The sequence below is a fragment of the Dendropsophus ebraccatus genome, chromosome 8 (genome assembly GCF_027789765.1).
Source record: "Dendropsophus ebraccatus isolate aDenEbr1 chromosome 8, aDenEbr1.pat, whole genome shotgun sequence".
Taxonomy (NCBI): domain Eukaryota; kingdom Metazoa; phylum Chordata; class Amphibia; order Anura; family Hylidae; genus Dendropsophus; species Dendropsophus ebraccatus.
In genome coordinates this window covers 95865507-95884030 of record NC_091461.1, presented here as the reverse complement: position 1 = coordinate 95884030, position 18524 = coordinate 95865507, and the positions used below count along the sequence as shown (strand labels likewise).

Below are 18524 nucleotides of genomic sequence, written 5' to 3'. Positions count from 1 at the left end.
TACCTGGTATCGCAGCTCATACTATTCACTTGAATATGTTGCCATTTTGACAACCTCTGACTGCATGGGAATGCTGGGAGTTGTATTTTTATGAATAAATTCAAGATGGTGCATGGTAGGAACCTTCTCAGATTAACTAAATGGATCACAGTGAAGGGAAGCACGTGTGACACTTAACAACCACCTGGACACCATTCGTTTGAAGCAATTGGAGCAATTCTAGGCTCCCAAGAAATCATAATTGTGACAACAGGAACAACTTTCTGCAGATATTTTGTGTAGTTGGGAAATACTACAAGTACAGAAGCAGGTCGAAAAAGTATGCGTTAATATGGCCTTCATAGGAAGCAACGAGACATAGATAAATACAAGAGTGGGTACCTGTTTCCCATAAGAATCATGGACGGGAGAGATGATGCCTCCGATCACAATGAACCTTCCTGTTTTATGCAGGTAATCCCGGGCTCTCTCTGCAAAAAAAGATGAAATGATTCAGTCAGGTCCTTTTATTCTACCCTGTTTCTATTTCCTAATTGTAATGTTTTTTTCTTTTTGTTATTACGGGAATAGCCATCTTGCCTGAGCTTTAACAACAATTAGGGATAGGCTTTACAGCAAGTCCCGTGGACATAGGCAGCAATGAACAGGACCTGTCCCAGTGATTTGAATGTGAAACATTACTGAGCATATTCTGTGACCTTTGCAGAGGTCATTCCAAAAGGAAGGGGAGCCTTAGCTCCTATTGTCTTCTCTATCTACTGGTGTCACTTCTTACTGCGATCAGCCGACAATGGGGAAACGTCTGATTATTGACTGATCGCATCTTTTGTGCCTGCTCCAAAATTTACTTTTACTTTTCTACATCTTCCTGTGTAATCAGGGGTTTGTGTGGCCAAGAAAGATAAGGAGAAACTGACAGCACAAATATGTATATATCTGTGCTGCCAGTTTCCAGACCACATACAGCAGCGTATACTGGTGAGCCAGCATCTGAGTTCTCCGATCCTCCGGCTGCTGCTGTAACTTCAGGTTGTTGTCTCCTTTAGAATGATTGACAGCAAGAGGAGGCAGGGCCTGAAGGAAGATGGCACGAGGACCGGAGATCCAGAGAACATGATTACAAACACACAGGAGAAGCACACAGCTGAGCATTTGCGAGGATCAGTGGGGGTCCAATCAAAATGTTTACCTATTTCTCATTGAAATAAGCTTTAAATATAATAAAACTAGTGGCCGACATGTTACCACTTCAGCGGATCAATGACCTAAGTGGTCATGTGCGGTACTAGACGCAGTATTATACTATAAGGCTATGTTCACACAGCGTAAGTTTTTTATTAATCACGGCCGTTGCTGCCGATTTGCAACAATGGCCGTGATTAATACAAAACTTACGTTGTACTGCACTCTATGGGATCCAGCTGGGATCTCTAGTGGCCGCAGCGAAAACTGACATGTCAGTTTTGTGGGGCCACTATTCATTGAATAGGAGCCACGCAACCCTGACAGGTAACACAATAGAGAGTGCGGCTGCGAGCGCACTCTCCATTGTCTTCAATGGTGAATTGGGATGCAGGTGCACCCAATTCGCTGGCTGGCCCCTTTAAGGTGTCATATCCTTCAGACAATCCCTTTATGTAAGAAAGGTCTCCATTGCTATAAGCTAATCACATCCTGCAGAAGAACAGCTGTATTTAGAGGGTAAACCTAGCAGCGAAATGAACTTTCTAGACCAGATGACGTCTGAGTACAAGTGACACATATGGAGATGGAAACCTTTTTGATCCCTTCTGTAAATGGCTCTTATAAGGGAACAGTATGTGTATAAATGGATTATGCTTCAGATAATAGAAGCTTCTTCAGTCTCTGTGAACATCAGCAATGTGCTCTGTACAGTCTGACATGATACAAGGATCGGTAATGGATGAAGCCAAAAAGAGTCAGATTAAATTACTGGAATCCTAAGAGAATTGATGATCAGTAAGAAAAAGAAACCGAGACAAGAAGCAGAGAATGACAACTTCTGTAATATACAGACATTCACTATCCTGGTCAGGGACAAACACTTTAAGTTCCCTATTTTAAGGGATTCCATACAGGTAGTTAATAAAACACCAAAAATAGTCCTAACAATGTCCTGCAACATACAGAATACTAAAAATCATTCCTTACGTTTTACTCTTTTAAATAGCTGATGGTACGGTTGCTGCTGTTTTTTTTTACAATGCAGTTTTAATAAAACATTACACGTGCGCAGTAAATATACTGATTTATAGCAATGCATCAAGCGTACATATAAATCATAGTGTTACATCAGGATGTCCATGCTAGCACTGTACTGTAGAATACATTACTGTATAATAAGGCAATAAGGACAAGCTTATCCTCACACACAGGATAGTACATGATGCAGTACAGTACATGATGTGCAAGTAAAGACTAGTACAGTACAGGACAGCAGTACAGTGTATAGCACAGCAGAGAACAGTGCAGTACATGTCTTACAGCTAGAGAGTAGTACAGTACAGGTAGCACAGGTAGAGAGTAGTACATTACATGTAGCCCAGGTTGAGAGCAGTACATGTATTACAGCTAGAGAGTAGTACAGTACAGGTAGTGCAGATAGAGAGCAGTACACTATATGCAGTACAGGCAGAGAGCAGTACACTATACTGAGCCCAGGTTAAGAGCAGTACATGTATTACAGCTAGAGAGTTGTACAGTACAGGTAGAGAGCAGTAAACTATATGTAGTACAGGTAGAAAGCAGTACACTATATGTAGTACAGGTAGAGAGCAGTACACTATATGTAGTACAGATAGAGAGCAGTACACTATATGTAGTACAGGTAGAGAGCAATACACTATACTGAGCCCAGGTTGAGAGCAGTACATGTATTACAGCTAGAGAGTAGTACAGTACAGGTAGTACAGGTAAAGAGCAGTACACTATATGTAGTACAGGTAGAGAGCAGTACACTATATGTAGTACAGGTAGAGAGCAGTACACTATATGTAGTACAGGTAGAGAGCAGAACACTATATGTAGTACAGGTAGAGAGCAGTACACTATACTGAGCCCAGGTTGAGAGCAGTACAAATTTTAGTACATATTTATCATCTATTCAATATCTATCTATCTATCTATCTATCTATCTATCTATCTATCTATCTATCTATCTATCATCTATCTATCTATCTCCTATCATAGGAGATGTATGGCATGATGATGAGGTTGTGTCAGGAAGCAGCAGACATCTCAGCACCAGGAGACTGGACAGCTCCCAGCTGGAGACTCTTATCACAGGCTGCACTGACTTCCAAGCTTCCTTAGGGTACTATTACACCAAGCAATTTTCCGACGACTAACGATTAACGATAAACGATCTTAAACGACCACTAAAGCAAACGACCCGAAATCGTTCGCCCAAGTACACGAAACGATGATTGTTATTTATGATCGTTCTTGCGGTCGTTTAGTCGTCGATATTGCGTACGTTTCAGCTGTGAATTCTTATTCCACCGAATGATATGCGAACGATGTGCGAACGATGAGCGAACGATCAAACGATAAAAATAGGTCTGGATCCTATTAAACGATCAACGATTTCTTGTTGGTCGTTTAATCGTTGCCTGCTATTACACGAAATGATTATCGTTCAAATCCGAACAATTTAACGATTTTTCGAACGATAATCGTTCCGTGTAATACCACCCTTAGTGAGGTCCAGCATTTCCTTGTGCTCCTAGCTCCTTATGTGTACATTGCCATGCCTACCTTGAAGTAAAACAAGTACTTTGATCAATAATTATGATTATTAAACTACCCTGACATGAAGGTATCTAGGAACATTTTCTGACTGTGTTGCCAATTCACTAACACAGAGAAATATACACTCTTTACAGACCCCTTATACCATCATAGCAGTGTACTTAAAGGGGTATTCCCATCTCATTTAATATAGTTATGCTATATACTTAATATAGTTATACTTGCTCATCTGATAGCTGAAAGACATTTTTAAACTCTGGCAGCCGGCAGGGGCAGATCACTGCAAACATAAACTAGATACTCTTTAGCCTGTCTGGTCTAAGTTAGAGCAACTTTTAGTTGTCTTTACTAATGTTTTTTTCCTGAAGCCTGCTTTATAAGCTATACACCGTCTCTTTGTGAGACACAAGAATGTCTAATATGATTGTAAAGCGCATAAGAAATGAGACCCACGTCACATAAATAGTGTACATTCAATGTCCATTCTAGTGTTAAAGGGGTACTCCAGGGAAAAAAATTGTTTTCAAATCTTCTGGTGTCTGAAAGTTATACAGATGTGTAAATTACCTCTATTTAAAAAAAAACTCAAGCCTTCCAGTACTTATAAGCTGCTGTATGTCCTGCAGGAAGTGTTCTCTGCTGCCCCCTCTGTCTAATGCAGGAGAGGTTTCTCCAGACTGGATCCATCTTTTCCCAACACCAGGGGCGGAGCAGAAGGGAGCAGAGCAGACTTAAAAGTCCACAGTCCTATGAGCTGAATACAGATAGGCAGGGCCGGATTAAGGTTGGTGGAGGCCCCGGGCAACAATTTTGTTTGGGGCCTCCACTGCCTTACTGTAGGGGATTTAGTACCTACCCCTCCTCACTCCTGGCTGTATGGCTCAGCATTTTCCTCTGTTCTGCTGAAAAAAATTATTGATTGCAATAAATACATTATGCAATGGAGCACTGCGAACTGAGGAACGGCACAAGTGTGAACCTGGCCCTACCTACAGAAAGCAGCCGTGTATAAGCAGGCTCAGATCCTGAACCTGCTCCATACTTCTCTAGTGTCCATTAGTTATATGTCATTAGTTAGATGTCACCCAGGAATAGAAACACATACATACTGTACATATAACCACACACATACATGAACATACTCCCTCAAACATACATACATGCAACCTCACTCACATACATACATACATACATACATACATGCAACCTCACTCCCACATACATGAACATACTCCCTCACACACACATACATACATACAACCTCACTCACATACATACATACATGCAACCTCACTCACACATGCATGCACCCTCACTCACATACACGCAACCTCACACATACATACATACATGCAATCTCACTCACTCACACATACATGCACTCTCACTCACTCACTCAAATACATACATGCAACCTCACTCACAAATACATACACCCTCACTCACACATACATGCACCCTCACTCACACATACATGTACATACTCCCTCACACATACATACACCCTCACTCACATACATGCACCCTCACTCACACATACATACACCCTCACTCACACATACATGCACCCTCACTCACACATACATGCACCCTCACTCACACATATATGCACCCTCACTCACACATACATGTACATACTCCCTCACACATACATACACCCTCACTCACATACATGCAACCTCACTCACAAATACATACACCCTCACTCACACATACATGCACCCTCACTCACACATACATGCACCCTCACTCACACATACATACACCCTCACTCACACATACATGTACACACTCCCTCACACATACATACACCCTCACTCACATACATGCACCCTCACTCACACATACATGTACATACTCCCTCACACATACATGTATATACTCCCTCACACATACATGTATATACTCCCTCACACATACATGTACATACTCCCTCACACATACATGTACATACTCCCTCACACATACATGTACATACTCCCTCACACATACATGTACATACTCCCTCACACATACATGTACATACTCCCTCACACATACATGTACATACTCCCTTACACATACATGTACATACTCCCTCACACATACATGTACATACTCCCTCACACATACATGTACATACTCCCTTACACATACATACACCCTCCCTCACACATACATGTACATACTCCCTCACACATACATGTACATACTCCCTCACACATACATGTACATACTCCCTTACACATACATGTACATACTCCATACACATACATGTACATACTCCCTCACACATACATACACCCTCACTCACACATACATGTACATACTCCCTTACACATACATACACCCTCACTCACACATACATGTACATACTCCCTCACACATACATGTACATACTCCCTCACACATACATGTACATACTCCCTCACACATACATGTACATACTCCCTCACACATACATGTACATACTCCCTCACACATACATGTACATACTCCCTCACACATACATGTACATACTCCCTCACACATACATGTACATACTCCCTTACACATACATACACCCTCACTAACACATACATGTACATACTCCCTTACACATACATACACCCTCACTCACACATACATGTACATACTCCCTCACACATACATGTACATACTCCCTCACACATACATGTACATACTCCCTCACACATACATGTACATACTCCCTCACACATACATGCACCCTCTCTCACACATACATGTACATACTCCCTCACACATACATGTACATACTCCCTCACACATACATACACCCTCACTCACACATACATGTACATACTCCCTCACACATACATGCACCCTCTCTCACACATACATGCACCCCATGGTTCCCATTAAGGAGTAATCTAGAATGAGGCTGAAGTTGGTTTCTTATTCAGCAGTTTCTTATTTAGAGGATTTTTCTTTTTCCTGTTTTGATTTCGGACCACTGATCTCACACTGATAATACACAGAGAGGGGGGACCCCGCATAAAATTAAATTAAAACTGACAGTTTTCAAAACTGAATTTGAAAGAAATGAAACATTTACTAACATTTTCACTACAATTCATGAAGAGCTCGGTGTCACAGCCGTTTATAATGCTCATGAATTGTAGTGAAAATGTTAGTAGATGTTTCACTTCTTTCAAATTCAGTTTTGAAAACTGTCAGTTTTAATTTAATTTCATGCGGGGTCCCCCCTCTCTGTGTAATATCAGTGTGAGATCAGTGGCCCAAACTCATTTAACCCTTTGAAAACACCTGTTACTTATTCAAATCATGAAAAAATGCCGGTCTGCCCACTTTGATGACAGTTTTAACTCTTGTGACTGCAAGCATTGGTTTGCTTGCGGTCACAAGAGCGGGCCCCCGGCCGATGTGCGGCTGCCGGGGGTGTCCCGTCCTATCCCCGGCAGCGCCGCACATCAGTGAACTCCCTGTGCCGCCTGGGGCCCTGGCTTCCGGCACAGGAAGCGCACGTCAGGTTAATCTAGATGCTATATAACAGCAACATGGCAGACATCATGTGGTAATGGGGGCAGAGGCTATTTGTCCAGCAATACTGTGCACTGTGCCACTGAAGGGGTATTGGGTCTCACCACACAATGTGGGCAATGTTGTGGAAACTGTGTGTGTGTGTGTGGGGGGGGGGGATAAAGATAGCATTAAGGGGGCAATGTGGCCGCATCATCAGCTGCTCAGCCGCGATTGGCTGAGCATAACTGTGCTCAGCCAATCGCGGCTGAGCACAGTTGTGACGCGGCGGAGGGGGGACGGGCGGCAGGGATTCGGCCGTCCGTCCGAAGATGACGTTTGGCACAAAATGGCGGACGGCCCTCGACACGGATCAAGTAATGTATAATGCACATCACACTTCCGGGTACACGGGCGGGGGTGGTGGGACACGGGAAGGGGGCGATTCACAGACATAACATACATTACAAAGTTGTATAACTTTGTAATGTGTGTTATTCTGTGAATAATTTTTTAGCGCCGCACTACCCCTTTAATAAAAGATATGTGTGTGCATGTGTAACAGGCAGTGCTGTGGTCTGTGTAACAGGCAGTGCTGTGGTGTGTGTGTGTGTGTGTGTGTGTAACAGGCAGTGCTGTCGTGTGTGTGTGTAACAGGTAGTGCTGTGGTGTGTGTGTAACAGGCAGTGCTGTGGTGTGTGTAACAGGCAGTGCTGTGCTGTGTGTGTAACAGGCAGTGCTGTGCTGTGTGTGTAACAGGCAGTGCTGTGGTGTGTGTGTGTGTGTGTGTGTGTGTGTGTGTGTAACAGGTAGTGCTGTGGTGTGTGTGTAACAGGCAGTGCTGTGGTGTGTGTAACAGGCAGTGCTGTGCTGTGTGTGTAACAGGCAGTGCTGTGCTGTGTGTGTAACAGGCAGTGCTGTGGTGTGTGTGTGTGTGTGTGTGTGTGTGTGTAACAGGCAGTGCTGTGGTGTGTGTGTAACAGGCAGTGCTGTGCTGTGTGTGTAACAGGCAGTGCTGTGGTGTGTGTGTGTGTGTGTAACAGGCAGTGCTGTGGTGTGTGTGTGTGTGTGTAACAGGCAGTGCTGTGGTGTGTGTGTAACAGGCAGTTCTGTGGTCTGTGTAACAGGCAGTGCTGTGGTGTGTGTGTAACAGGCAGTGCTGTGGTGTGTGTGTGTGTGTGTGTGTGTAACAGGCAGTGCTGTGCTGTGTGTGTAACAGGCAGTGCTGTGCTGTGTGTGTAACAGGCAGTGCTGTGGTGTGTGTGTGGCTGATTACCTGCTCACATGGACATGAGCTCCTCTCCATACACATCCCCTCCGACAGCTTGCAGAGCCTGTCTCCTCCCACATCACAGGGGCCTGACATCACCACAGGTCCTTTAGCTCACATTGAGCAGGGTGTCCTGTCCTGCAGCTGCCCTGGTGTCCTGTCTCTCAGCCATATCACAGTCCTCACAGGGAGAAGCAGGAGTGACAGGACACACAGGCTGCTGCAGCCATGGTTAGCAGCAAACAGTGAGGATACACAACACTCAGTGTGAGGTTGTGTATCCTTTGCTGTTTGCTTTTCTTGCACAAACCCTACTTCAGGGTTTGGGCTGGTGGAGGCCCCCTAGTAGTGGAGGCCCTGGGTGCCCTCCCTTTAATCTGGCCCTGTAGATAGGAACAAAGTGATTCACTTCGTTCCTACTGTAGATTCGCTCTGTAATCATGAGCTACTAATGTTTATTCAGTTGTGTCAGCATCACAATATACCACCCCCCTCCTGCCAGTATAGATCGGGGCACAGGACATTAGAGAGATTTCCATTGAGCGAATCAATAAATCAATGTATGATGTTAGTGCCATTATACCAAGACACTGAAATGAAAAGAATAAGACAAGCATATAGAAAGCTCCACAAGATACACACATTAGGCAAAGTACCTAAAAGGTATATGACTTTATCCATGTTTTCCTGGCAGCCTTAGGGGGGCATCCAACTTCTCGAGGCACCGGGAGTCAAAAGTCAAAGTGTTCAGGTTCGGAGATGTTCTGAACCTGGACAGTTTCCTCAAGTCCACTCAACATAAGTAGAAACTTAAGTAGAAAATAATTAAATAAATAAATTAATAGTGTTCAGTTTATAATAATAATAAATAATAATAACAATAATAATATTAAAATAAAAAAACTAATAAATAATCAAATAATCTAATAATAATAATAATAATAATAAATAGTTAATAAAATAATATAATAATAAATATAATAATAATAATAATAATAATAATTAAAGAGTGTTCAGATTCAGAGATGTTACCGAACCTGGACAGTTTCCTCAAGTCCGCTCAACATAAGTAAAAACGTAAAAATAAATAAATAGTGTTCAGATGATAATAATAATTATAATAATAATACAAAAATAAATAAATAATTAATAATATAATAATATATAATTAAAATAAATAATATAATAATGATGATAATGATAATAATAATAATAATAATAATAATAATAATAATAATAATAATAATAATAATAATAATAATAATAATAAATAAAGACTGTTCAGATTCGGAGATGTTACCGAACCTGGACAGCTTCCTCAAGTCCGCTCAACATAAGTAAAAAAAATAAATAATTAAAAAAAGCAACATAACTTATATCTGTCTAAAATCAAAGAAGATGATGCTATCAGATAGCCAATAATATTATATCCATATATCCACTTCCTACAGTAGGTGACACGTTGACCCTGTCTTAGTTACGGCCAGTGTTGCTTGGAAACTGACTGATCCTGTTGCTTCTACATTGAGCGTCACATTATTCATCAGTGCAAACATAAAAAAATAATATTCAAGATACCAGTGATTTTCTGGAGTAACCGTGTCATATAGAAAGGACGGAAACAATGGAGCAGTTTGTGAAGAACAAACCTAAAAGCACTGGCTGGAGCACTAAAAATTGAGTGAATAAGAAGCCCCAGTCAGGGGTGGATTACAAGAAGCAAGTCCTTCACCTCCTAATATATAATGATGTATACATACTTGTGTGGGGTCTAGTCTGTGCAGAATGGTATCACAGCCATCTCCTGCCGTAATGTCAGGGATCAGAGATAAGCTGCCGTGGGTTTCTAGGACAATCAGGCCCAAGAACAAGACATGGCCTATTACACTGTTAGCTTCATCTCAGGGCCTCCATCCCAGATCCCAGATCCCAATGGGTCCACTGCATGATGGACACTAACGGAGCCCAAAAGACCTCTTTGACTATAATTTATTGAACCTGCTGATATGTCCCTATAGCGCAAAGAGGGCTGAAGAGGAAGGTAAGTTGCTTACCTTCATCCTCTGCGCCATTTTCATGTACTATATAATTTAATCCATATGCTAATGAGGCAGTTTGGTGCACTGGGGGACAGACCCATAGTGCACCAATCCACCCCAGCTGGCCTACCTCTTCTAGTCAATATTCATCCAGTGCTCTCTAGAGATGTCACTGCAGAGTGCCTCCCCCCATATTTATTAGATGGCACAAGCCAGCTGGGGTGGATTGGTGCACTGTGGGTGCTAGTCCTGCCCCCAGTGCACCAAATTGCCTCATTAGCATATGGATTAAACTACAAAGTATATGAAGACGGCGTAGAGGATGAAAGTAAGACTCTTACCTTCCTCTTCAGCGCCCTTTGCACTATTAGGACATATCAACAGGTTGGAGACATCTAACCTGCTGAAAGTTTCCCTTTATTTTGACTATCACATTTTAAAAAAGATGTTATATGTACATACATATACACACATATATATATATATATATATATATATACTGTATACACACACACACACACACATAGTTTGCCGCAATTGTTAAACAATGAAGTTTGTAAAATGGTGAAATCTAAAAAAAAAAAAACAATGGCTGAATAGTTTTCCAATATACTAAGGCCATGTTCAAACACTGTATTTTTACAATATACAACGCCTGTTATATCAAGTTGCAACAACGGCCCATGTTTATTGAAAGTGAGCGATTACATTGAAGTATATAGAACACCAGCAGTGTTCACTACACTACACTACGGCCGATGTGGCCACGCAGAATAACTGACATTTCTGTTTTGTGCGGCCACTAATCAGTATTCAGTAAGCAGCCGTACAAAATATCCTGTGCACACAATGTAAGGTACGGCTCCCGGCCGTACTTTACATTGTGCTCTATGGCTTATTGGAGTGCGGGCACACCTGAATGTGCTCACATTCCAATTAAAATGAAGTGATGTTCACCCAGCCGATACTGCAGTATCAGCCAGGTGAACATCTGAGACATTGGCCGTTGTTTGACAGGGCAAAGACGAGCCATGTCAAACAACGGCCGATGTTCATGCCATGTGTGAACATGGCCTAAAAGTAAATATCGGTAAAGTATAATTGAAGGCTAAGGGCTAATTCCCATTTTCCTTGAAACATGGTTGGCATGGACGGGAAGGCCCTGCAGTGGAGTTGTTCCCCACGTGGCGGCGAAAGTGTGTGAATATTCGTGGCACTGTAAGAATTTGATAAAGTTGGAAAATTGTAAAACTTTTAATTAACAATAAAAAAAAAACGTGTTTCTGAAGATGTCATTATTATTATGTTCAGGGGTATAGGGGCTGAGACTATAGATCGGTCAATGAGTGTCCGCTAATTAATAGAAGAACGCTAATTTATCAGGGGAAAAAAAACTCCCTTTTCCCTTCAGGAGACATTTGGGAGCTTCCTTATTTAATTCCTGCTTTCTAATGTGGTATCATTTCTCTTCACCACAGAGCACTCTGTATACAGTGCAGGTATATATCCATCCGACGTATAGCAGAGGTCAGACGCCTCCTTATCAGTATGGGCGCTGGATTAATAAATGATGAATGTGAGCCCGTTCTCAGCGCAGGTCCGCTTTCATTATTTATTAATGGCAAATTGTGTCGGTCTAACGTCACTGGTCGAAGTTACCAGGATGAGAAATGACTATATTGCACGAGATACCATTGCTGCTGCATAGCTTATTATCCTGAAGGACACGGGAAATAACAAGCTCCATCCTACACAACAACACCGACTTTCTTCTGTCAGCTTCTTGTCTCTGAAATGAGTTCCCGCTGGAGCGATTTTCATTTTTCTCGCTTTTTTTCCTCTTTACCCTCTAAGATTTATAAGGTATGAAGGCTTCTGTATTGCAGGATAAGGCTATGTACACACATTGTAAGACACCAGCCGTTCCGTGACCTGTCTGGGTCATGGAACGGCCGGTGTCAGAAAAGATCATCTCGGACGGTACTGCAGTACTGGCAAGATGATATTTACTGCCAGATGATATTTACTGCGCGCCCACATCCGAATTCCCCGCTGCACACAATGGAGCGTGCGGCCAGAACCGCACGCTCTATTGTGTGAACTGACATGTGTATACACTCCGACCAAGATTCCTCAGAAGGCAGCACTACGTAAATTCCGTAGGAATCACAGCCGTTGTTACAATGGCCTAAGTTGTATTTTTATGCCCCTTATGTTACCTTATAATCATGTATAGCAAAACCCCCCTAAAATTTCCAAAGTGAAATGGACTGCAAAAAAAGAGTTGACTCTATGAGGGCTTGTTTTTTACCCATTGTAGTGTACTGTACTGTAATTCTGATGATATACTATTACCGCCTGCCAGTGGCCTATAGAAGCGCAGCCACATCTGTTGTCATCATGTTGCCTTTATACAGTTATATAGGTATGATTATACTGGGGCTTGGGTTGCTACAGTACACAGCTCATTCACACTATCTTTGCCACGACCCCTCTACGATCTGCACGGCGAAAAAATAGGTTATGTCCGGAGGAGGATCGTGGCAATCCCCCAAGTGCAGCCCCCCGTGCTGGACAGATTACACATATTCACTGGAAGTGGCGTGGACTACACTGGTTCATGCTGGCGCCGGGAGAAGAAGGCAGCGAGGAACCACGCCACTTCTGGTGAGCATGTGTAAGCTGGCCAGAAAAGGGGGGGGGGGATTTGGGTAGGCAAGTAGTTGTCAGATTATGTTTTTCTGTTATGTCTGCTGCTGGGGGGGGTACTTCACTTCTATTGGGGGATCCGTTCCACAATCCTCCTCCGCACAAGGATATGTGCTTTTTTTTCGTGGCCGCGTCATCAGCCGCTCAGCCGCGATTGGCTGAGCACAGTTATGCTCAGCCAATCGCGGCTGAGCTTCGGATGACGCTGCAGAGGGCGGCCGGCACTCGGGAAGATCCGCTGGCCTCCCGAAGAAGACGTCACTACTGACGATCGGAGACCGTGGACGACACGAGATGCGGTGAGTATAATGCACTACACTTCCGGGTCTAGCGTGGGTGGGGGGAAACACGGGGAAGGGGGCCATTCACAGACATAACATACATTACAAAGTTGTATAACTTTGTAATGTGTGTTATTCTGTGAATAATTTTTTATCGCCGGACAACCCCTTTAAGGGTCTGGGGACTTAAATTATTGGCTTTGTCTGAATTAATTAAGACCAGGTTAAATGGATGTGCACAAAGCAGTAGGCGGACCCCCAATGAAGCTGCAGTAGCAGTTTTTAACTTTATTTAGCTCTTGTATACTATACTAATGAATCTAACCTGCTGATAGCTACCTAGTGGGCACGTGCGGTGAGGATGAAGGTATGTCTATCACCTTCATCCTCTGAATTGTTCCTGTGCCATTAGCTGTGAAATCCTCTGCCTGATAAGCTGTTAGGAGCACTGGGAGCATGGCTACCGCCCCCAAGCACCATTCCAGCCACCCCCTCCATTGATAATTATTAGAAGGGGCGGGATGGCAGGAGCATAGCCCTTCCATCACGTGGCAATCCCTCCCCCCTTGGCTCTCCTGCCCCAAAATGATTATCAATGCAGGGGGCCTGGCAGCTTACCGGCCAGAGGATTTCACAGCTAACAGTACATAAATAGAGCTGAGGATGAAGGCAACAGACATACCTTCATCCTCAGCACCCTGTGCTATTAGCAGGGTAGATTCATCTAACCTGCTGATAGTTCCCCTTTAACTGTTTCCCCAGTGTTATTTCACTGGCCATTTTTTCTTTTTGCTGCTGCTATTTTGATGTCACCTTATTATTAATAAATAAATTCTTCTACGCACTTAATACACACAGCTATAGGCCCTATTATATCTATTTATACACTGTAGCTTTAGGCATAAAGTTACAGAGTCTTGGTGTCTATTATATATGGTAGTTACCCAGGTTATCTGGAAATCAGTTTTCATGGATTCCGCTCTCGGCATCAGTACAGGTACCGTTTCAGCAGCTGCTGCATTTGAATTGCTTATTTGCTTCTCTCTATTTAACCTGATCCTTTCATAAAAAATATTCCCTGAATCTGCAGGATTATATTTAGACACTCTCTGCTATGGGCTGACATTCAATATTTTTATGTTACGTGCATCAGATTACTAAACCAAAGAGCACAAGCTCGATCAAATATGAGAAGGCATAAAAAAATGCTGAATTTTTCAGCGGCCGTCTGGTGAGATGTCAATAACGTGAGGATGTAGCCTGATGCTGGAAAGCGAGCTGCTCTGGTTTCTCTAGAGAAGCAGTGGTGTCAATCACCATTGATGCTAGAACGAATAGAAGCCGTCAACAGGCAAAACAAATAACTCAGGCACATACGTAGGTCTTGTTTTATTTTTTAATACACTGTGCTGTATTGTGCATGATCTGTAAAGTAAAAAGTCAAACATGTAATGAATTCTAATGCTGATGCCTCATATAGACTGCGGCCATGGAAAAGTTTAAAGTTTGTTTGTTGTTTCAGTTTCTGGGGTCATGCAGGTCACTGCAACCACTAAAGAGCCACTAAACTGCTATACAAAGAATGTAAGGGTGGCAATGTTTCTGAAAGGAACAGCTCTTAGGCTATGTTCACACTATGGAAGAGACTGGTTGTTCTGTGACCTGGCCAGGTCACGGAACGGCCGGTCTCTGAAAAGTCACCGGCCGAATGATCTTTAGCGCCGCAGAGTTCTGATGCGGGTGCATCCGTGTGCGCCCGCATCAGAACTCCACACAGTACACTATGGAGGGTGTGGCCGCTCGCTCCATAGTGTGCACTGACAGGGCTTTTTGCGGTCGCTATTTACTGAATAGCGTCCACAGAAAACTAACATGTCATTTTCCTACGGCGCCGCTAGGGATCCTGGCCGGAGTGTATACCATGTGTATACACTTCGGCCGGGATCCCTTCAGCCTGCAGCACTACAGCCGTGATTTCCACGGAACTTACATAGTGTGAACATAGCCTTATACAGTATGCAGCCAGCCTGACACCCATGCCTCTCAAGAATATTTTGTGGCCAAATCCATTCTGCCAACCCCCTTCCCTCAAAGTAGTTTAGGACTGCTCCTTTTTAAGCAAATCTTGGGAATTTTGGGAAGCATTGAAAACTCATCCACTGACAGGTCAGCTCTTAGGAGCAGGGGCACAGTACAAATATTAATAATATAGCAGATTGATATGGTAGTCAGAGTTTGTGGAAAGTGGGTTTGGGGCATTGCCATTACTATCATAAATGGTTGAAACACTTGGTCACATTTATTAAAACCATTGGTGTAATTATAGATGGCATTATAGGGGGCATTCACACATTCCGTGATTACAGTCCGTGCATGAAGGATGTGCTGGAATCAAATCAGTTCAAATCTTTACGTTACTGTACTGATACAGCTGCGCAGCTGTGCCAGTACAGTAACGCAACGATTTAAACAGTTTCAAGATGATGCTGCTGGGAGCTCTGAACTCCATTCCATAGCACATCGTCGATATTTACAGACCCTGCATGGAACGTGGGATTAAGGCCTTATAACAGCTATTATGGATATAGGTGGAGGGGCCCAGTCACTTTACTTTGAAAGTGTTGCAATATAGCATATATATATATATATATATATATATATATATATATATATATATAAATGTATATATACTTTACTGCTGGTGCACTGATAACCCCTGACCTCTGCATGGAGCTCTGCACAATTTTCTTTCCTACTTGATTGCCAGCTGGAGAACAGAGGTTAGAGGTTATCAGTGCAGTGAAGCAAAGATCTCTGTCTTCTGCTTGTTAACCCTTTTTTTGTGTTTCAGCATGTAAGTGAACATTGGGTTACTTGCACATTGCAGTACATAAGGGGTAAAGCAGAAGGACACAGGACAGCTCTTACCTCCTCCCCTGGGCCCCCTCCTGCATGGGCCCCATAGCAACTGCCTACCCTGCCTCTATGGTAGCTACGCCAATGGTTGCAGTGTGTTGGTCAGGATTGAAGTGCTCACCAAGAGGCCGCATTACTTAAACCTGACTGTTACGAGATCCCACAGAGAACCTGGATTTGTTATTAGAGACAAGGGTGTTTAATGAAGGTTTTGGATGGTGAACAAGGACATTATCCTTTCTATTGATGGTCTATGTGCGCTGTCCAGAGCTTGTTCTCATTTTGTGCATGACATGTAACACTACTAGAGATGAGCGAGTCCATCCGAACCCGAACTTTCGGCATTTGATTAGCGGTGGCTACTGAAGTTGGATAAAGCCCTAAGGCTATGTGGAAAACATGGATATAGTCATTTGGCTGTATCCATGTTTTCCAGACAACCTTAGAGCTTTATCCAAGTTCAGCAGCCCCAGCTAATCAAATGCCGAACGTTCGGGTTCCGATGGACTCTAAACTCTAAGCTCATCTCTAAACACTACCTAACAGCCTGGTCAGAATGGCTTAGATAATGACAAGCAATAAAAACATCCGTCCTGCTTCTCTTAGTCCAATGATAAGCCCCTTCTCTTTGTCTGCATCGCAGAGGCATGTCTAGCAGTCAATAATATCTCATCAAGGTGTACACTACCCAAAAGTAGCTTCTGAGAGCAATTTTAATAGAGCAGCAATATTACATTCATTTATAGCAAGACCCAGTGTTTGATCAGATGTCACCTGTAATCAACTACATATCTGTTTGAGGCATTTTTTTTATCTACAAAACACTATGATTCCTAGTGACAGGCTCAATACCGCCACAAAACACTAAGGGGGAGATTTATCAAACATGGTGTAAAGTGAAACTGGCTCAGTTGCCCCTAGCAACCAATCAGATTCCACCTTTCATTCCTCACAGACTCTTTGGAAAATGAAAGGTGGAATCTGATTGGTTGCTAGGGGCAACTAAGACAGTTTCACTTTACACCATGTTTGATAAATTTCCCCCTATGTTTCCTAGTGACAGGCTCAATACCGCCACAAAACACTATGATTGCTAGTGACAGGCTAAATACCCCCTCAAACAGTATGATTCCTCTTGAAAGGCTCAACACTGCCACAAAACACTATGATTCCTAGTGACAGGCTCAATACTGCCACAAAACACTATGGGGTGATTAATCAAACTTTAGTAGAATTGGCTCAGTTGCCCCTAGCAACCAATCAGATTCCACTTTTCATTCCTCACAGATTCCTTGAAAAATGAAAGGTGGAATCTGATTGGTTGCTAGGGGCAACTAAGAGAATTCTACTTTACACCAGTTTGATAAACCTCCCCTTATGATTCCTAGTGACATGCTCAGCACTGTCACAAAACACTATGGGGGGGATTTATCAAAGGGTGTAAAATTGAGACTGGTGCAAACTGGCCACAGCAGCCAATCACAGCTCAGCTTCCAGCTCTGGTGAAAGGAAAGCTGAGCTGTGATTGGTTGCTGTGGGCAGTTTGCACCAGTCTAAATTTTACACCCTTTGATAAATCTCTCCCTATGATTTCTAGTGACAGGCTAAATACCTCCACAAAACACTATGGAGGCAGATTTATCAAACAGGTGTAAAGTAGAATTGTCTTAGTTGCCCCTAGCAACCAATCAGATTCCACCTTTCATTTTTCGAAGAATCTATGAGGAATAAAAAGTAATATCTGACTGGTTGCTAGGGGTAACTGAGCAAGTTCTACTATACACTAATTTGATAAATCTCCCCCTATAATTCTTAGTGACGGGCTCAAAACCACCACACAACACTATGATAACTAGTGACAGGCTCAATGACGCCACAAAACACATGGGGGAAATTTATCAAACTGATGTAAAGCTGGTGGAATCAAACTGGTGGAATCTGATTGGTTGCTAGGGGCAACTAAGACAGTTCTACTTTACATCCATGGTTCCTATAGTAATATATATATCGCATTAGACATAGAAAAGCCCAACAGCCAGAATGATCCATTTGGTTTGT

At 42.8% G+C, this 18524-nt stretch overlaps 1 protein-coding gene across 1 annotated transcript in view; it reads right to left on the bottom strand.

Moving 5' to 3' along the window:
* The window catches only part of NMNAT2 (nicotinamide nucleotide adenylyltransferase 2), a 40027-nt gene that overhangs the window by 17706 nt on the left and 3797 nt on the right, over positions 1-18524 (bottom strand). Inside the window, exon 2 of the mRNA XM_069981140.1 lies at positions 382-470. Coding sequence (XP_069837241.1) covers positions 382-470 — 89 coding nt within the window. The remainder of the gene's footprint in view (positions 1-381; positions 471-18524) is intronic.